At 45.3% G+C, this 21,426-nt stretch overlaps 1 protein-coding gene across 4 annotated transcripts in view; it reads left to right on the top strand.

Annotated features, from left to right (window-relative positions):
- The window catches only part of LOC127043896 (dynein axonemal heavy chain 5-like), a 644,537-nt gene that overhangs the window by 433,447 nt on the left and 189,664 nt on the right, over positions 1-21,426 (top strand). For all 4 annotated transcript variants that reach the window (XM_050938120.1, XM_050938119.1, XM_050938121.1 and 1 more), the window contains 6 exons: positions 1,283-1,549; positions 1,772-1,900; positions 2,309-2,524; positions 4,252-4,398; positions 5,822-5,994; positions 6,184-6,362. In XM_050938120.1, the coding sequence (XP_050794077.1) occupies positions 1,283-1,549; positions 1,772-1,900; positions 2,309-2,524; positions 4,252-4,398; positions 5,822-5,994; positions 6,184-6,362 (1,111 nt within the window). The remainder of the gene's footprint in view (positions 1-1,282; positions 1,550-1,771; positions 1,901-2,308; positions 2,525-4,251; positions 4,399-5,821; positions 5,995-6,183; positions 6,363-21,426) is intronic.

The raw sequence follows: 21,426 nt of genomic DNA on the forward strand, positions 1-21,426 counted from the left end.
TACAGTTTATTGATAGGATAACTTTCATAATTGAGGTAATAAGCGGTTTTTGCAGATGACTAAACACCACAGCAATACTTATGAATTTGATAATTGCAGAAGCCACTTATTGTAAGTATACTGCATGAATGTTATTCCCATTGTTCAATAAGAATAATAATTTTTAAAAACTCACACAATAAATCTCGGAAAAATAGTTCTTTTCTTGCCTTTTGAGGATTTGAAAATTCAGCTTCATTCACTTACAACACATTGTGGATGGGCCATAGAATCGTAGGACTGGAAGGGCCCTTGAGAGGTCATCTAGTCCCATTTCCTGCACTCATGGAAGGACTAAGAATTGTCTAGACCATCCCTTGAATCTTACTCAAATAATTGTTTAACATTGGAACAGAAAGTGAATAATTGTTTTCAGGAGTGGCCTGTGTGGAAAAGCAATGATGTAAATGGAAACAGAGTCATAGTGTCAGTAATGTTTTGTCATTTTTAGAGGAGGGTGCTATTTGACTTTTCTGCTGAGATATTGATTGAAGTCCTATTGTATAGCCACTTTAGCTAATACCAGGTGACATAAGCCAAAAAGCACTGCTTCTCCATTAACCTGATGCATTTCTGTGGATCTACCAGTGTTACAAAGGCAATCTAAAAACATTCACACACTATACTCTTCAACAGACACGAGCAGCAAAGTGAATATTAAACTATCACCTTGTCTGATTATTATTTATTTATTATTGTAGAACCTAGAAGTCACAGACAAAGACCCCCGTTATGCTAGGCAGTACAAACACAGAATGAAAAATTTGGTCCCTGCCCCACAAAGCTTACAATCCTAGAAGAAGACAAGAGCCAACAGATGGATTCCAATGGGGAGCCCAAGGAAACAATGAGACAGTGCGGGGCAGCTTGATAGGCTGTGGTCTCAGCACCAGCAGCCTAACTGTTGAGTTTTTTCTGGGCATCACAACAAAGGAAAGTTTTAAGGGGGAATTTGAAGGAGGATAATGAGGTAGCTTGACAGATATTTACGAGGAGTTCTCCCAAGTGTGAGGAACAGCATGGGAGAAAGCACAATGGTACTTGTTTTAAAATATATTAAGTGGACAATGGAGGCTGGCAGCATGGGCCAATTGTTATTGATATCCCCCAATAGAATATGCATAATGTTGACCATCCAGAGGACATACTGATTAATAGAATCAGAGTCACTTACAGGATATTTTTATTTTTCAGCATTTTGGGAAGCAGCAGGAATAGCTAATGCATTTGTAATGTGTTTCAGGAAGCCAAAAGGTTTCAGAACATAGATAAATCTTGGCAGAAGATTATGCAGAGAGCTCATGAGACATCAAACATAGTACAGTGCTGTGTTGGAGATGAGACGTTGGCACAGCTACTACCACATTTGCTGGAACAACTGGAAATATGTCAGAAATCATTAACTGGGTATTTGGAAAAGAAACGATTAGTATTTCCCAGATTTTTCTTTGTATCTGATCCTGCACTTCTGGAAATCCTTGGTCAGGCATCAGATTCACACACTATTCAGGTATAAATTATGTAGCAATAACCGCCTTCATAATCAGTATTAATAACTGAGTGGAATGGATGATGAATGATTTCCTTTTGTTACTGAGTTGACCTAAGTTTGTTTATTTGTGGAAAGATCCATTTAGCCTTCTAAACTTGCAGGTTTTGATGCAGTTTAAAAATAACATTGTAGATCATTTTATGGGTCTTTTTTGGCTGATCAGGTGTTTGTTTGTTCTAGGCACATTTACTGAGTCTGTTTGACAATGTTAATCGAGTGGGATTTAACGAAAAGAACTATGACCAGATTTTATTATTTGAATCTCAAGAAGGAGAACAAGTCAATATTATTGATCCTGTTCTAGCTCAGGTAATAGAAGAATATATTATGCTTTTTTCATTCACTACTTTAAAGCAAATCTGTGTTATAAAGGGCTGGCCCACTTCCATGCAGTAGTACCATAGAATGCTTCCATTTGAGAATCTGAAGTAGAGACCCTTCAGCTGCCCAGTACAGGGGCAAAGCGCTTTTGCTCCAGAGGGAGGATGGAAGGGCTTTGTATTATTCTGTAGCAACCCTTCTAGTTGTCTCCCCTGTACCACTGAAGTTGCCTAATCCATCACTCTGCATCTGGAAGAACAGGTCAGGCACAACTGTGAGGATGAGAGAATAGAAAAGTGGGAAATGGGAACATCAGTCCCGGGGAGGAAATGTCTTCTGTGGGGTTTTTGCTGGGTTGGAACAGCTTACTTTAAAAATGCTTTTTTTGTCTTCCAGGGTAATGTGGAATTCTGGCTGGGACAGCTGCTGAATGGGATTAAGAAAACAATCCACTCCATCATTAGACAGGCATCTATAGCCATTAGTGATTCAGGATTTAAGCTGTATGACTTTCAGACAATGTTTCCTGCACAAATTGGTCTTCTGGGAATTCAAATGATTTGGACCAGAGATGCAGAGGATGCGCTAAACAATGCCAAAACAGACAAAAAGGTTGTACTTAGCAAATCCTCAGGGGTTAATTAATAGCATTGTTTAGATCAGTGCACACTGTGCAAGTTAAAAAAAAAAGAAGGTAGAAATGACAAAATAAAAAGGAAGCAACTGGAATGACCTGTAAATTCCTCCATATTGATATGTATGGTGGTGATACTATCCCACAGTGTTAGCATCCTTTGTGTATGCTCTTTGCACTACTGCGCTACCTGTCCTGACAACTGGTAACATGGGACCAATACCCAGCTGGGGTAAATCAGCGTATCTTAATGGCAAGACACTGATTTACATAAGCTGAAGGTCTAGCTGAGTGGTTCTCAAACTTTTGTACTGGTGACCCCCTTTCACATAGCAAGCCTCTGAGTGTGACCCCCCTTATCAATTAAAAACATATATTTATTTAACACCATTGTAAATGCTGGAGGCAAAGCAGGGTTTGCAGTGGTGGCTGACAGCTTGCGACCTGCCATGTAATAACCTCGTGACCCTCAGAGGGGTCCTGACCCCCAGTTTGAGAATCCCTGGTCTAGCACACAGCAAGTCTTTTGTCTTTGCGGTGTTTAACACCTGTGAAAGGCAAAAGTTTTGTTCGTTCAATTGCCAGCATAGACATCGCCCAAGATTGCTAATACAGCAGTTTAGGAACATGTGCACTGGGACCAAGCTAAGAGCTAGTAACACTGTCCTACCATGACAATGAACACAGGCAAAAGCTAAAGAAAACAGCTTACCACACTGTGATATTACTAACTAAAATTAAACTAGACAAGACTCCACAGACTAGGGGGGAAATACTTTAAATCCCATTTTTCTACGTCATACAAAGCCAAAAAGGGCATGGACCCAGTTTTTGTTCCATTGCAGCTCATTTAACTGGAATCAAACTTGACTGGCAAACAAAATTTCTTGTTGGTTTTGTTTGCTTGTTTCCTCCTTTAAAAAACAGTTATTTGTAGTTTTCCTCAGCATATGGAATAGGTCTGGGTTTGCAAATATCCTCACAAAACCCAATGTGATCATCTCTTCATGTGTTCAAAGCACTCACTGTGGCCTAAGTGCTGCAAACTACTCCATCACCCCTAGGCCTTCACAGAATCCCATTTGGAGTTATTGACAAGGGTCCAGCTTATCACCGCAACTGCAAGATCGGCTCCCCTGTTATAGATGTAAGAAGTCAGTATTTTATTCCACAGTCTCTTGTAGCAGAAATAAAGTGTTACTTCAGGCACGTTTAAACTGTCCCTTACACCAGTTTTCTCCTCTGAAAGTTACTGTGGTTCTAGGGACAGAGTCAGAATCCCAGCTTCATGTTTCCCAAAAGTGAACATACTGATTGGCTGATGTGTATAGTTTAGTACCCAAAGGCTGAAGTTTGACAGCTTAACTGCTTTTTAAGAGGACACAATACAAGCACCCTACCAGGTAAAGGTGAGGTGTACTATATTAAGCCACTGACCTGCAATGGAATCTGCTAGCATAGCCTCCGCAGCCTATGTATCATCCCACTAAAGTCACTGGGAGTCCACAGGGGCTCAGGGAGTATGCTTTAGTAGATCTTCATTCAGGATTGCAGCCCTAGTTAATACAAAGTGAGGGTGGAGCAAAATGTAACTAAAATAGGAGATATATATTTATAGATATCTGCAACTGTTCATCCTCTAAAGGTTGAAAGAGCAAAGGGTGTTTGTATTAATATAACTCTGTTCTCTTCCTGTGTGGGAAAGGTCATGCACACAACAAATCAGAAGTTTCTTGACCTTTTAAATGATTTGATTGACATGACAACACATAATCTGACAAGGATGGAGCGCACAAAATATGAGACCCTAATCACTATTCATGTACATCAGAAGGATATCTTTGATGATTTGGTGAGGTTTTTTTTAAGAGCTCTCTAATTGAAAAACATTTTTTACATATATGAAATAATCTAAAAGCAAATCTCATATTTCTTCACTTTGTTTTACTCTGATGTTAGTACTGTCATATAGTTGCATGCTATCCGGGCTTGTCTTTTCTAACTGTATCTTAAAAGATTTACATTACAAGTATCTTATTTGTTTGCAGTGTTGAATTATTTGAGGGTGAGAATATTAACATAATCACTAAGAAAAATGTAGGTTCCAATCCTGCAAGTAGTTGCATATGGGCAGACTGCAGCATCTGGATGGCTCCCTATTGATCTCACTTGTGGCTTCCTTCAGGGGCAGCAATCCAACTACCTGAAACAAATTGCAGGACTGGGGCTTTAAAAACATAGAGTGAATTTTTGGCCCCACTGAAGTGATAGTTTTGCCATTGACTTCAGTGGGGTCACGGCTTCACAACATATAACTTTAGAGTACAATCTTGCCGATAGAGCAACACACACAGATCTTTACTCCCTTGTGGAATTTCATTAAAGTCAACAGCACTCCACACAGGTGGAAGGGTGCATGCGTGTGGATCAGTTTGGAGGGTCAGACTCATAGACTGTGTCCTTTCCTTTTTAAAATTGTTACTGATTTTCAGCATACAAGAACTGTCTTTGCTAAGGGGAAAGCACTGTTGACCTTAACCTGTGATTCAAAATTTAAGTCTTTACATCATTGGAGTTTTTAAGAAATGTGTTTCCTTTTAGCTTTAGACTGAGCTTTGTGATTTCCAGCCCCTGCCTCCACTTCCTGATTTGAGGCAAGGGCTTCTGGAAGATTAAAGAAGCTGCCTTTCATGTATTTTGAGAAGGGGAGTAAACAATAACTTAAACTGATTTACTGGTTTATTTTTAAAATGTTAAATGCATCAAATTCTTCCCTATGGTAGATAATATGAAAGCATTAGACAATGATTAAGAAACAGGAAGCAAAAAGAAAGGTTGAAGGAAACGTCCTGAATACTGAGAGCAGTAATTCAGGGGGATATGTATTGTTTAAATGATTTATATACTGTGCAGAGAGAAATACTAAATGAGTTTCTAAATAAGGATAGAAAAGTATAAAGAACTAATATTGATAGCTAGAAGTCAAACTGCCAAGTTCTGTATGATGCCTGAGGCTTTTTTTCCTGTTCCCGTCATTTTTCATTAATTTTTATGAGTATTTTTGAATGAGTATTTCATATTGGTTAATTCAATGTCAAGTATTACTGAAGTCTGCTGTATATTAACCCTTTGGAAATTGGTTAATCCTATTGTGTTTTTTCTGACCTGTTGATGGAAATGGAAAGCGGGCGCTTAAAGATATGTCACTTCCTCCTCTCATATTTTTATTATAGTATATCACATTTACACTAAATGGTTTTGTTCTTTTGTTACAGGTCCGTATGAATATTAAATCTCCATCTGATTTTGAATGGCAAAAACAATCCAGATTTTACTTTATTGAAGATGTGGACAAATGCATCATCCAAATCACTGATGTGGAGTTCAGCTACTGCAATGAATATTTAGGCTGTACAGACAGACTCGTTATAACTCCTTTAACTGACAGGTAATCACACTAGGAGTATAGTATCCACTTTGGGGGCAAAATCCTACTCCCATCAACATAAAGGAAAAGCAGGATTTTTCCCGATACACACCAATTACTGTTAACACCAACAGGAGTTACCAAGCTGTACTAAAAGGAAGAACATCCCTTTTCCTTTCCCTTTAATGCTGTTTTTCAATCTGTCTCCAGATGTTACATCACATTGGCTCAGGCTTTGGGAATGAGTATGGGTGGTGCTCCAGCAGGACCTGCAGGTACTGGGAAAACAGAAACAACTAAAGACATGGGCAAATGTCTGGGAAAATACGTTGTTGTCTTTAATTGTTCAGACCAAATGGACTACAGAGGCCTAGGTCGTATTTATAAAGGTAAGACACTGTTCTGTTTATTCATTTTAGCCAGTAAAAGAAAAATGTGTTTCTGTGTGGAGTGCTTTTGTGACTGAGTCTGAAACAATAGAATGACCTATGGCTAGTGAGCTTTGTCTACAGCCAGCAGAAGAATGAAGAAGCGCAGACGCAGCCTGCTTAAAATTAGCTTGATGAAAAAATAAATAATTGGGGATACAAGTAAGAGAGCCGTACTACTCTCCTCACTGCCCTTCTTTTATTTCAGTTACTGCTTGGAGAGCTCTATGCTTTAAACAGTTCCATCCACAGACTTTGAATTGGGTCGCAGTGGCAACTGGTGGATGCACTGAAAGTCACATAATCTGCACTCTGGTCAATGAGCCTGATTCTCATTGCAGTCACACTGCTGTAAATCAGGGTAATTCCACTGCAGTCAATGTAGTGACGCTACCATAGTAAGTAAGATTAGAATTAGGCCATGTGCCTCCACATTTAGCATTGTTTCAGTGCCTGCTGAGCCATAGAGATTTATCATGCACTCAGGTGGTGTTCTTCAAGAACCCTAACCTTCCTCATCCCACTCCCCTACACTGCACACCCCAGTGCTGATAGACTGGCAGGAACAATCTCATGTGGGTCTCTTGCAAGGCAGTACAAAACAGTAATGCTAGACTGCCCTGTCAGAGACACTCTTGTAAATTAGAACATTTGCCAGTTCACGAGTGAGTTTTCCCACATGTGCCTTGATGTATTTGTTTCTCCATTTTCTATTTGATGGAAGCTGGTTCCGGAAATAATTCATTTCTGAAGAGACTGTGTTCTGTTTTATCTTCCATTCCCTTCCATCCTTTCCTGTTACCCTTTTTTTCTTGTAGTTTCCATTTCCCTTTTCAGCACCAGTTGTGCCTTGTCCTCTCACCCTCTTCTTCTTTTATATTTCCTTCCCCACTATTCCCATTTTCTCTATTTTCCTTAACCAATCCATTCTCTCTGCTGTCTCCTCCTCCTAGTCACTTTCACAAGTCTCTCTTGAGAAATCTGATTGTTCCTCTTTCCTTCTGTTTCCCAGCTGCTTCCCCTTTCTTTCCTTCATCTTTCCTGAATACTTCCTGCTTCACTCCTCTCCTCCTTTTGCATCTCCATCCTCTGTGCTGTATTTCTCTGCACCTCCACAGCTTCAGGTGGGCTTTTCAACCTTTACTGAATTTTCCCACATACTTTTCACTCTCACCCTCCTTTCCACCTGCTATTGCCCTGAAGTCTCCTTGGACTGAGCCTGTGCAAATTATTCGTTCTCCTATTATCGCTACATCGTTGAAGATTCTTCCTATATCCGTCAATACATAATGAATCTGATTCAGTGTGACTCCATCTGGGCTTTTCCATTTCCAGTCCCGATGTTCTTTTTGAAATATTGTGTTCATTAAATGGAGATGGTTTGCCTCTGTGAATGCAACCAGACATGCTCTGTGACCATTTCTTACATACCCTCTGAGGTAACCTTGTAACCCTCAGGAACGCGGATACCTTCTCCCCTGGAGTTGTCGGAGCTGGGCCACCAGTCATCTCGTTCCTGCTCTAGCTTGTCCACCATGAGACGCAATCTACCTTTCTCCTCCATTGTGTTCTGATATTTATCCCTCTGAAATTCTAAGTCTTGCAAAGCAATTTGCAAAGCTTGCTCTGCAGCTACTAACTTCTCTTGTTGCTTTTGCCCTCATTCTGCAGATTCTCCCACCACCCTTTTGATCAGGGTTTGAGTTCCCAGTGTATTCTGGTTACCCTCCGTATTGGTCTCAGTATCATTTAACTTTGTCTTTTGGGGACTCTTTCTTCCCTCCAATTTCTCCTCACCTTCCGTCCTCATAATTCCCACACCTTCTCTACAGCCACTGTCCACACACAATGGGCCTCTGACTCTTCCTTCTGTTCCTTTACTAACACTATGTCCTTTTCCTGACTACTTTCTTTTTTCTTGAGGGGACAATGCCTCTTCACATATCCCCATTACCTACAGGAAAAACAGGTCCCTTCTTCGAGTGATTGCTCATGTGTATTCCACAATAGGTATGCGTGCTCGCCACGTGCACCTGTGCTGGAAGTTTTTCCCTTAGCAGTACCCGTAGGAGGGGAGCTCCGCTGTGACCCCTGGAGTGGCGCCTCTATATCGCGCTATAAGGAGAGCTGTGCACCCCCCCACCCTCAGTTCCTTCTTGCCGCCAATGACGGTAGTTGGAACTTTGTGCTCCAGCCTTGCTGTAGCTCTTCTAGTAGCCTTAGTAGTACTCATCTTCTCCAATAGTTGGATAACTTCCTTAGTTAGTTGCCTGGTGTGGGGCATGCCCCGTGCCCCAGGCTTCAAGTCGTGCGACTCCTGACGCAGTTCCATGCCAAGAAGCAACCCGCACACTCATTGTCTCCACTGCTTGGGCGAGACCCACATAACTGACCGCTGTAAAATCTGTAGATCGTTCAAGCCTCAAACTAAATGAGAGAGAGAAATATCTGGCTCCGGGGCCCTACTGATGAAATCTGCGATGGCCCCGGCACCAGCGCGCCGACCGGACACGGCACCGGGCAGGCACCAAGACAAGCGGTGTCGACACTCTTCCTCGAATCGTAGCTACAGAAGCAAATCCCGACGCCATCGTCACAGATTCTCAGGTTCAAGTGCCCGCTCCACCAGACACCATGCTTGGAGCTCCCCTCCAGCATTACTGGCATCGAAAGGTCATAGCTACGGCCGCCGGGATGACTACGAGAGCAGCACCTCGGACAAGTACCACTTCTCGTCGTCGAGGTCCAGATCTCGAGGTCAGCATCGACATGACCATAGACGCTCCTGTTGCTGTTACGGCACCTTGCGGTCAACGGTGACCTTGGCCTCGGCACCCAGCCTCCCGTCCCCGAGCTGCACCACCCCTTGAGAGCAGTCTGCACTGCTTGGAACCCAAGCCGGTCAGTGGCAGGGGGCACCGTGGCAGGGGCAATGATGTCAATGGGCACTGCGGTCACAGTTGCCCACCCACGCGGGACCCTGCTCAGTAGCCGGAGCATCCCAGGCCCATTCGGTGTCCTCCCCCCCCTCAACAGAATCAAAAGTCGACAGGTACCGAGCTGGCGGCACTGGACTCAAATTCGGTCTTGGGGGTTGAACTACAGGCACCTCCCGATGCCCTGGGAGCTGGACCGGCCCCCTCGCTGGTGCTGGAGAACACCATAGTGGCCCCTCCGCCCATTCTACAGGAGGACTTTAAGGCTCCTCAAGAGCTCCTCAAGCGGGCCTCCAGCTCCAGGCTGAAGAGATGTCTATCCTCCTCGGCACCGGGCCATGTGGCCCTACCTCTCCACCAAGAGGTAGCCAACATATCAACTGCTTTATGGCAAACCTCAGCTTCCTTGGCAACCATCTCCAAAAAAGCGGAGAGGAAGTACTTTGTCCCAGCTAAGTGACACGAGTACCTGTACTCCCACACGGTACCCAACTCCTTTGTGGTGGAGTCAGTGAACCACCGGGAACGCCATGGTCAACCCGCACCCACCCCTAATGACAAAGATGCCAGGAGACTGGATTCTTTTGGCAGGAAGGTTTATTCTTCCATGAGCTTCCAACTCAGGATGGCCAACCACCAAGCCCTCTTGAGCCACTATGATTTTAACATATAGGGGTCTCTGCCAAAGTTTGAGCCTCCTCTCCTGGAGCGGGATAAAAAGGAGTTCAAGGCTCTGGTTGAGGAAGCAGCAGCAGTGGCGAAAGCAGCCCTCCAGGCCGCCTCAGACGCAGCTGACATGGCAGCTCATTCGATGGCCTTGGCCATATCCATGCGTAGGGCGTTGTGGCTTCTCCTGACCGGTCTGTCTGCAGAGTCCCAGTCCTGATGCAGGACCTTCCCTTCGATGGGACAGCATTGTTTGCAGACCAAACCGATGTCCGCCTGCATGAGATGAAAGACCTCCCGCACCACCCTGCAAATGCTGGGCCTATATGTCCCGCCAGCAAAGGACAAACCTAGGCCGCAGACCCCAGCACCTTCCACTAGGGGCAGATATGAACCCCTGCCTAAGAGACTGAGGGAGCAGAGACGCAGTTCCCAGCATCAGTCCCGCTCGGCCCTGCGACCAGGCCCCTTGAAGGGCAAGAAGCAGGGGAAAAGACGGTTTTGACTCTTTGCAGGGGACCACTGGGCCTGTTGCCACGGAAGCCCCCCAGTTAATAAATTTTGTGTTCTGCAACCGTTTATCTGCATTCCGAGTGGTGTGGTCCCGTATAACATCGGACCTGTGGGTCCTCAGCACTATTTCCAGGGGCTACATGTTGCAGTTTGCCTCACCCCTGCCTCCATCACCCCCTGTCCCAGGAGGTCCTCAGGTACCCGGAACATGCCCCCCTTCTAAGCCAAGAGGTGGCGTGCCTCCTCAACCTGGGCGTGATAGAGAAGGTACCGGTAGAATTCCAGGGCAAGGGGTTTTACTTCCGGTATTTCTTGATCCCGAAGGCAAAAGGCAGGCTCTGGCCCATCCTGGACCTGCGGAATTTCAATAGGTTTATGGTCCACTACAAGTTCCGCATGGTATCCCTGACCTCCATCATTCCCTCCCTAGACCTGGGGGGTTGGTTCGTGTCCATAGACCTCCAGGATGCGTATTTCCACATCCATTTTTTCGAGGGTCACAGGTGTTTCCTCCTCTTCCTGGTAGGGCAGGACTATTACCAGTTTGCGGTCCTCCCTTTTGGCTTTTCCACGGCACCCAGGGTTTTTACCAAATGCATGACAGTGGTGGCAGCCCACCTCCGGAGGAACGGGCTGCAAATTTTTCCTTACCTGGACGATTGGATCCTCAAGATCAACTCTCGGTCCCAGATACAGGCCCAGATGCAATTCCTGCTGTCCACATGGGAGGGTCTGGGCCTAATAGTGAATGAGGCCAAGTCCACACTGGGACCGGTTCAGTGCATACACTTCATAGAGGCTCTGCTAGATTCCTTAGAAGCCACAGCCTCTCTTCCCCAGGACAGGTTCGAGACACTCAAAAGTCTCGTAGCCTCGGTCACAACCTTCCCTGTGATGACGGCAAGGGTGTGCCTTCAAATCCTAGGTCACATGGCAGCATGCATGTCCGTGGTGCAACATGCCAGACTCAGAATGAGGCCCCTCCAATTCTGGTTGGCCTCCCAGTATTCCCAGTCCAGGGACAGCTTGGACAAGGTAGTCACGATACCACCCAACATGGTGGCCGCTCTGCAATGGTGGTCCCTCCCGAGCAACATGCTGAACGGGATTCCCTTCTGAGAAATCCTTCCGTTACTAGACCTGGTGTCAGATGCCTTGGACATGGGATGGAGCGCCCATATAGGGAACATTCAAACCCAAGGCAGATGGTCAACCTTGGAATTGTCTCTGCACATAAACTTCAGGGAGCTCAGGGCGGTACACCTAGCATGCATAGCGTTCAGTTTACACCTTCGTGGGAACGCGGTCAGAGTCCTTTCGGACAACACGGCCACGATGTATTACAACAAGCAGGGGGGCATGCGCTCCTCGGCCCTGTGCCGGGAAGCCCTGGACCTATGGGAGTTTTGCATAGCCCACAATATCTCCCTACGGGCCTTCCACCTACCCGGCGCACGCAATGTGTGAGCTGATCACCTCAGCAGGGTGTTTGCCCACCAGTACAAGTGGTCACTCCATTAGGAGGTCACCCAATAGCTCTTCCGAGACTGGGGAGCTCCCTGGGTCGATTGCTTTGCTACTGCCCAGAACCGACACTGCCCCCAGTTCTGCTCCAGGGCAGAGGCAGACGGGGGGGCAATCTTGGATGCATTCCTCTTCTAGTGGTCAGGCCAACTATTCTATGCCTTTCCACTGTTTCCTCTGATAGGCAAAGTCCTGCAGAAAGTAAAGGCAGACAGGTCGAGGGTTATCCTCATAGCCCCGGATTGGGCTCGCCAACGTTGGTACGGGACCCTTCTGCAACTTCCAGCGGACCCCCCGCAGAGGCTGCTGTTTTGCCTGGATCTCCTTTCCCAGGAGAGGGGATGCCTTCTCCACCCGAACATGGCTGCGCTTCACCTGACAGCGTGGTTGCTCCATGGTTAGACGAGGAGTAGGGAAGGTGTTTGGAGGATGTCAGACAAATTCTGCTGGAAAGCAGAAAACGGTCCACTTGCCAAATGGTGTAAGTTCTCCAGGTGGGCGGGGGAGTGGGGTGCCTCCCTGACATCCGCATCCCTCCAACTGATTCTCGATTATCTCCTGTCCCTTAGGACCCAAGGACTAGCTCCTGCCTCCGTCAGAGTACGTTTAGCGGCCATTTCAGCCTTCCATCCTCCAGTGCAGGGTCACTCGTTTTCTTTCCCTTCAGATGACCTCCCGCTTTTTAAAAGGCCTAGATTGTGCATTCCCGTATGCCAGGGCCCCGATCCTGCAATGGGATCTGAACCTAGTGCTAATCCGCCTCACGGGTCCTCCCTTTGAACCCTTGGCCACGTATTCCTGGTCCCACCTATCATGGAAGGTGGCATTCTTGGTGGCTATCACCTCAGCCTGTCGGGTCTTGGTGCTTAGGGCCTTGACCTCGGTCTTCTACAGGGATAAAGTCCAGCTTCGCCCACACCTTGCGTTTCTCCCGAAGGTGGTATCTGCCTTCCATATGGATCAGGACATTTTCCTACCAGTACTCTGTCCTAAGCCCCATTCCTCCAACGAGGAATGCTGCTTACACACGCTAGACGTACGTAGAGTGCTGGCCTTTTTCCTGGACCGAAGCAGGCCGTTTAGGAAATCCTTGCAACTGTTGGTTGCTTCGGCCGAGCGTATGAGGGGACAACCAGTTTCCACCCAGCGCCTTTCCCGCTGGATCACGTCATGCTTACGCACATGTTACGACTTGGCAGGGGTTCCCCCGCCGCCTATCGTAAAGGTGCATTCTAAGAAAGCGCAAGTCTTATTGTCTGCCTATGTAGCCCACATCCCTATCCAGGACATATGTAGGGCTGCCACGTCATCTTCTGTCCACACTTTTTCCTCACACTATGCGATCGTCTCCCAAGCAAGGGATGATACTGGGTTTGGTAGGGCAGTACTCTGTCCTGGTAACCTTTAAACTCCTACTCACCACCATCAGATATAGCTTGGAGTCACCTACTGTGGAATATACATAAGCAATGACTCGAAGAAGAAAGGACAGTTACCTGTTCTGTAACTGGATTCTTCGAGATGTGTTGCTCAGGTGTATTCCACATCCCGCCCTTCTTCCTCTCTGTCAGAGTTGTCTGGCAAGAAGGAACCGAAGGTGGGGCGAGTGCGCAGCTCCCCTTATAGTGTGATTATAGAGACGCCACTCCAGGGGTCACAGCGGTGCTCCCCTCCAACAGGTACCGCTAAGAGGCGAGCACGCACACCTACTGTGGAATACACCTGAGCAACACATCTCGAAGACTGACAGTTACAGAACAGGTAACTGTCCTTTCTTTTACTATTCCCTCAGCAAGTGGGACTTTTTGAAGCTTTCCTACATCCCTTATTTCATGACTAGCTTTCTTATCCTTATATGTAGGGGCATTACCTTTTCAGGTGTCCCTTCTGCCCCCAGGCATAACACTCTCTCGGCCTGGTCACCAGCCTCCTGGCCCTGGAACTTCTTTTCCACTCCCAGCCTCTTCAGCCCCTGCTCACTTCCCGGAGGATCTTAAATAAATATTGTTGCTGGTGCACCAGTTTCACTGAATACCCCCACTGTTTCTGAAGGACCTGTGTGAGCAGTGCCTGGATCATAGAATATCAGGGTTGGAAGGGACCTCAGGAGGTCATCTAGTTCAACCCCCTGCTCAGAGCAGGACCAATCCCCAGACCGATTTTTGCCCCAGATCCCTAAATGGCCCCTTCAAGGATTGAACTCATAACCATGGGTTTAGCAGGCCAATGCTCAAACCACTGAGCTATCCCTCCCACCATAAGCTATCCCTCCCCCCATTGGTTGCCTTTCTTCCTCAGTTAGATGGGAGCAAAAACGCTGGAGTCCAGCTTAGAAGGGTATACTGACCTTCTCCAAAAAAGGCCTTCATGCCGTGTGGCTCCATTGTCTCTTTTTTCCTAAATTTGCTACTATGGCCTCTCATGCTCCCCTTGTACCAGGGGCAACTATCATACACGTATTTTCCACCAAATTGTCACAGTGTTTACTCCTTACTGCTGAAGTGACTCCTTATGGCTCATCTCAGGGATTAGCTCTAGACCAGCTCTCTTTCAGTTGCTTGCCCCATGGTTGGTCTCTCTTTTCATGCCTATCCTAGCTCCTCCCCTGACTGGGCTTCATCAGCTATTAGGCCTGATCAGTCCTGACTCTCTTCCAGGCCTGGCATGGGGTTAATTGGACCCTTTTTCCTACTCAGGCCTTGTGTGGGGTAGAGACCCCCTCACCAGGGCAGGATTAATCTTTTGTGGGCCCCGGCCCAAGGCACTTCTCAATTCAGTAAGAATTTTGGATGTGCACGAAACACAGACAGGACTGGTTCCCTCATGGTTACAGAACTGCCGTAAATTGGAACAATTTTCAGCTTGTGTGATTGGAAGATATCTGGATCCATATTATAAGACTGTCCTACATAAATGAGGAAAAGTTAAGGTGCCTTTATTATTCCTTTGTTCCATTCTTCATTTCTTTGGGGAATTTGCCAGTGCAATATCACAGTCTTCTTTTTAAACAAACAAAACTAACTAAATAAATAAAAATGGTAATGGCTGTTGAAAATAGCAATTCCAGTCGTAGTTAGCACTGAGAAGACCCCAGCATTTGTTGCTCAATTTTATCCTACTTTTTCTACAGCAAATTACAGTGGATCAGCATATTTAATTTGGGAGAAATGAAGTAACAGTTGCCCCAGTTGAGCTTGAGCACTCCTGAATTTTGAGGGTGTTGAAATCTGGAAGGCAGGTGCTAAATTCCCTTCCTGAATATTAGATAAATCTGGAAAGGAAAAGTCAATTTCTATTTTCATGGCTCAGAAGTGGAAATCCTCCTGTACTGTATCTGAAGCTGCCCAGGTCCTCTAGTAGAGCTTCCCTTTCCTTACCTATATTTCAACTTCTAGTGGGATCCACATACCTCCCTTACTGGGCTTCAGATAGAGAGGGGCACTGTCCATTTAGTCCACCCATTTCCTTCTTTGGGGGCTGCCAGGCAAGGTCACACCAGCATCCTTAAGCCAGTCTGGGGAAGTCTTCTGAGTGTGATATCTGGGCCAAAGCCTTCTACTCCTTGGGCACACTCATTCCCCATTCACAGTGCCATCCCCTTCTAACAGCCAGCTCTCCATTCACAGCAAGCTACAGCCCATGGGGTCTCTTAGCTTCCCCACTCTTTCCCTGTCCCTTTCCTGTTGATAGCGGCCAAGAGAATGCTGGGAGATGTCGTTCTTTCCCTGCTCCATGGTAGGCTTTCTAGGCAGGGAGCTGGCCAAGGAACTACAGCTCCCTGGGCCCCATGGGGTCTCAACTCCCATGCTGGATCTGGGCTGCTCTGAGGCTCCATTTCTGCAGAGAGGAGGAAGCGAGTGTTACGGGCCCCCTTCTGAGCTTGGGCCCGGCGCTATGGCGCCATGGCAAATCCAGAACTGCCCCTCACATTGTCCTTTATTGCACAAGTAAAATTATTTTGCAAGGGCTAAATTTCATTGGGAGTTGTGGAATGCTGAGCTTCTCTGAAAATCAGGCCGCTCAATTCTTAGGCACTCTCAACTTTTCCAGCAGGTGGCAATACAAAACAAATTATTATTTCCTTCCAAAGGGGAAAAAAAATCTGACCAGAATGAATTTCACCATTATAAAGACAAAGTAATTTTAAGATAATTTAATACACAGCTCACAGTATGCATAAAATCTCAATATTATATCCAACAACATATACTTATGTTAAAGAATTGATGTTTTATTTTTTCCTGTTATTTCCCCAAAGTGATCGTTGTTGCAAAAATAGTTTTTAGAATGGAACCTGATAACTTGCAATAAAAGTATGTCACTTAAAACAGAAAACATGTAGGACCAAATCCATCCCCAATGTGACTCTTGTTGACTGGTCTGGATCTTTGAAAACTCATCAAATTATCTATGTCTTGTAGAGGTGCGGACTCACCCCTGCGGCGCCTCCTGCTGGTGACTTCTGGGAATTAGCTCAATTCAGCTCCGGAGCGCCCTCTGCAGGCCGGTCATCCGCCTGTCCTCTGTCCCCCCATGTCCCTCCCAGGACCCCTTTTACCTGGGGTGCTGCCCCCAGCAGTAACCCCTTTCTTTCAGGGTCTCCTCTTCCTGGGAAACCCCCACCCTCTGTCCCCACCTCTCTTCAGTGTATGGCTACTACCAGTCATCATCTAGCCCCACGCCCTGGGGCAGACTGCAGTATCAGCCAACTCATCACTGGTAAGGTTAGGTTTGGACCTGCTGCCTTGGCCTACCCCTGGGCTGTCCTCTGCAACCCCCAGTACCTGTTGGCCTTGTGCTTGGCCGCAGCCTGGGGCTTTCCAGGCTGGAGCTCCCCAGCTCCTCTGCCTTTCCCCAGCCCTGCTTGATTCAGGTACCCTGTGTCTAGGTCCCTGCAGCCAGGCACATCTCCCTCTACAAACAGAGACAGCCCTCTGAGCTCCTGGCTCCCAGCCTCTTTATACAGTCCAGCTGTGGCCTGATTGGGGCGTGGCCCAGCTGCAGCCACTTCCCAATCAGCCCAACTTAGTAGCTCCCAGCCACAACCTTTCCCCAGGGCTGTTTTAAGGCTTTGAGGGCAGGAGCAGGGTAAGCACCCTGCCACAGTCTACACAGAGGACCAGAAACCCAATAGGTACAGTCTACATAGAGGAAAAATACTTTACTTCAGAAAGGGATCCAAGCCTGCACTTTGAACGGCTTTTAAAGGGGTAGGATTGGATCTTTAGTGCTCTGAGTATCTTAGTCCCTCAAAGGGAAGAATCTATTAAAATCTTTGCTTCATTATGGCAGTATGGTATCTGAAAATATTCCAGGCAATTTTAAATGTAAGAATTAGATATGTGTGGCTTGTGTAATATCCATACATTCTCTTAATTCAGTGGATTAATTTTAATAACATTCACAAATGTTATTCAGTGCCAATTTAGAAAAAGCTTAATACTGTTAATGTCCATACAGGATTGCATTTCATATGGAATCTGTGGTATATCTCTGACTGTACCAAACATGGGGGAGTCGGAATTCTGGCTTCATTTACACTGGTGTAAATCTGGAGTAACTCCACTAACTTTGTTGGAGATCCTGCAAAATTACACCAATATAGCAAAGGGTAGGATTTGACCCTGGAATTTTGCTGTTTTTCCCTAATCATTGTAATATCACATAAATTGAATAGGTAAATTTTTATGGAGATATATAGAATTAAAATATAAGATAATTATTTTCATATTCAGAGGGGTAGCCATGTTAGTCTGGATCTGTAAAAGCAGCAAAGAGTCCTGTGGCACCTTATAGACTAACAGACGTTTTGGAGCATGAGCTTTCATGGGTGAATGACATGCATCCGACGAAGTGGGTATTCACCCATGAAAGCTCATGCTCCAAAATGTCTGTTAGTCTATAAGGTGCCACAGGACTCTTTGCTGCTTTTATTTTCATATTCTTTCTACTCTGCTGTTATTACAGTCTCCAAGAATTGACAAGTATTGGTTGGGTTGTGATAGCTGATGTATTCACAGTCCAAGATGGGAAAAAGATAAAGAGGGATAGGAGAAGAGAAATGGGAGGGTCTGTAAGTGGAGTTGGGGAAAACTGAGAATAAAGCAGAGGGCAAGGGAGAATGAGACTGCGGAAAAGAAAGTGACAGAGATAACAGAAAAGGGAGAAAAGCGAAGGGAGAAATTGCAAAACAGGAGAGAGCTAATGAAAATGAAGGAATTAGCAAAAGAGAAAATGAAACAAGGGAGAAACAAGAGATGGGAGAGAACAAAACCAGCAGCATATTTATTGTTTCTATGTACATGTGCATGCAGTAGTTTACCTACTTTGGGGAACTGTGTATTAAATATCATAATATCTAGGTAACAACATTTTTTCAAGATTCGTGTTCCCGAAGGGTGTGGAGAAGGTCATTTCTAAGAGACTTACTAGATGAAGTTCTAAGAGAAAGCACTTAACTTCCTAACAAACATACTTGTAACTAGCCTGCCAAAGATTAAGGTAACAGGGATCAGGAAACAAAACCTCACTGTACTCTTGAATGCAAGCTTGTCAATAAAACCAGCAACATTCCCAATTGGATTGTGGACAAGGCATGAGACCTCACATGGATACATGACTCTACTGGTTCTCCATTGCCACAGTGCATTCCTATTAATTACATTATTCACTCTGAACTCCCTCCTCATACTCCCATGCATAATGGTGGATGGACAGAACATTTAATTAGGACTACTTAACACCATTGCTTTTTTTGTTAATTATTTATTGATAAAGTAGAGGCCCGAGGAGAGAGACTGCATTATTTATCTTCCAAAAATTGATAGTGCATGATATAATCTGTGCTGCTGTATGTAGTTCTTAAACATAATCCAATTACTCTGTAAAGGTCTGTGCTATTGTATTTACTTGCAAAGAATTGATAAAATAACCACTAAAACTGTAAAATGACCCTGTTCATGTGCTCACAAAAGCCAAGTAAGAAAAAAGAATTCAGCCAAATGAAGGTATGAGGTGGATTCATCACTCTGCTCATCCAATTTACGCCAGTATACCACCATTACAATTAATGGAATTTCAGTGATTTAAAACTGGCGTAGCACTGTGGGGAATTGGCTCCATCATATCTTTAAAAAAGCCATCACATTAGAAAGAGTTAGCCATTCACGTGGACGAGTTAACTGAGATACAGTGGAAGTACTGGATCATCTCCCTTCCCTAGTTCCACACATGGTGAGGACCCTCTGTGGAAAGATCTCCTCTCTTTACCCAGAATTAGGCTCAGCCTCTCTTTGGCATGGTTTTCTTCCACCGCAACCCGGCACACACATGGACCCTAAGGAGGCCTAACAGTGTACACTTGGGAGGAGAAACCTGGGTGAGCCAGGTGGGTTTGCATATCATCCAGTGTGTCCAGGTTTGTGAAGAAACATGGAAAAAGTAATACAGCCCCAAATTTTAATAACTCTTCTACAGTCTCCCTCTGGAGTCCTAGGAGCCACTGCAGCCAGAGTGACAAGGAGCAGCCTGCTGGGGCCCAGAGTTGTTGTAGAAGCATTGGGCTTCCATGTAAATCTGCCAGGTTTGGGAATGGCCCTGTGACCTTTTATGCAGAGGGGTCAATCCCTCCTTTCCATGGGATGCTGTGATGAAATCCTCATAAAGATTTCTTACCAGAGTCCCCTGCTACACTTTTTAACACCAGAGGGATGCTCTCACCCAAAGAATGCAATTTATGTCTACATTAACATATTGTGTGTTGTATGTAAATGCATATGCACAAAAAACTGGGTATTTTCAGTTTCTTGGAATTTTGTGGGAAAACAGCTTCTGCAGAATCTGTAAAATCAGCCCTTGATTTATTTCACCTGTGGCATGAAACATTGGCATGAAAAATGTGAGGACCCTGAACATCCTATAGTTCAACATCACAGAGCCACTAATGCCTCTTGTAGGACGTATGCTTTGTTGATAAAGGTCTGCTGGCTGGGGTGGGGAGGAGCAGGGAGTAGGTTTCCTGACATGTTTAACCTTTTTTGTCCTAACCAGTTATAAGACTCTGAGTTTTATTTCTGTTATGTTCTTTTTAAAAGCTCCAGTGGTGAAATTAAACTAGGTTCTTAATTAATAAAGTGAAATGTGGCCTGCCAAAGCCAGTGTTACCAGGGGTGGCTCTAGGTATTTTGCCACCCCAAGCACTGCAGGCAGGCTGCCCTCAGTGGCTTGCCTGTGGGAGGTCCCTGGTCCCGTGGATTCAGCAGCATGCCTGTGGGAGGTTCGCCGAAGCCGCGGGACCAGCGGACCCTCTGCAGGCATACTGCCGAAAGCAACCTGCCTGCTACCCTCGCGGCAACCAGCAGAGCGCCCCCCGTGGCTTGCCGCCCCAAGGATGTGCTTGGCGTGCTGATGCCTGGAGCCACCCCTGAGTGTTACATATCTCATCATAGATTTGGCTACTATATATGTATGAGACAGATGCTTTCTACACCTCATGTAATCTGGGGCAAGTTAGACCTAAATTCTGCAGAAGGGCCCTGGATTCCTCAGCACTTTGGTGCAACAGATGAAAAATTCTGTAGCAGCTTTATTTAAATTAAAAAGGAAGAGTTTAAATTAAATACGAAAAGGAAAAAATATACCCAGTATAAAAACCCCTCTGCATTTTATTTTGATATTAAATTCAAATTCCATTTCCACTGTCTCAATGTTTAATGCTTTCAATAGACTGCATGTTTCTGTATGGACAGTGAGTAACTGCGTTAGATATCCTCAGGGCTAAAGCTGGAGTTTTTGGCAGCTAGGTTGGGGTATTTTGGGTTTTGGACATTTGAGGTTTTCAGAAGAAGCTTGTCATTGTGATAAACATAAACATATTAGCTGGATGTTCCTGCTAAACATATCAGCAGTGAAGTAATTAACAGAGTTGACATTTGGGCCCCGATTCAGAAAAGTATTTGAGCATGCTTTTAAATCCCCCTCCCCTTTTAAGCAAAGCACTTGAGCACATGCTTAAAATTGAGCACATGCTTAGGCACCCTTCCTGAATACAAATGCTCTCCTGAGTCAGGTTTTGAATTGTACATTTTAGATTTCATTGTTAGCCACCCATTGAGATGAATAGTACTGCACATAACTCTGATATTATTTCACACTGCAGGGAGATAGCCCTACATTGATTGAGAGTTGGTTTATGTTTGTAAAGATTTTTTTCATAACAATAATGGCTAACAAAATTTGTAAATGGAAGCTTAGATTCTGTTGGACAGTTTTGTGGCAAGGGCTGTCTAATATGGCATTCATATGGTACCCGAGGAGGGAAAAATACAAAATATGAATATGGAGAATCATGACATATACAGAGCCCTGTCTGTTTTCTTCTTATAGTG

The sequence above is a fragment of the Gopherus flavomarginatus genome, chromosome 2 (assembly GCF_025201925.1).
Source record: "Gopherus flavomarginatus isolate rGopFla2 chromosome 2, rGopFla2.mat.asm, whole genome shotgun sequence".
Classification (NCBI taxonomy): domain Eukaryota; kingdom Metazoa; phylum Chordata; order Testudines; family Testudinidae; genus Gopherus; species Gopherus flavomarginatus.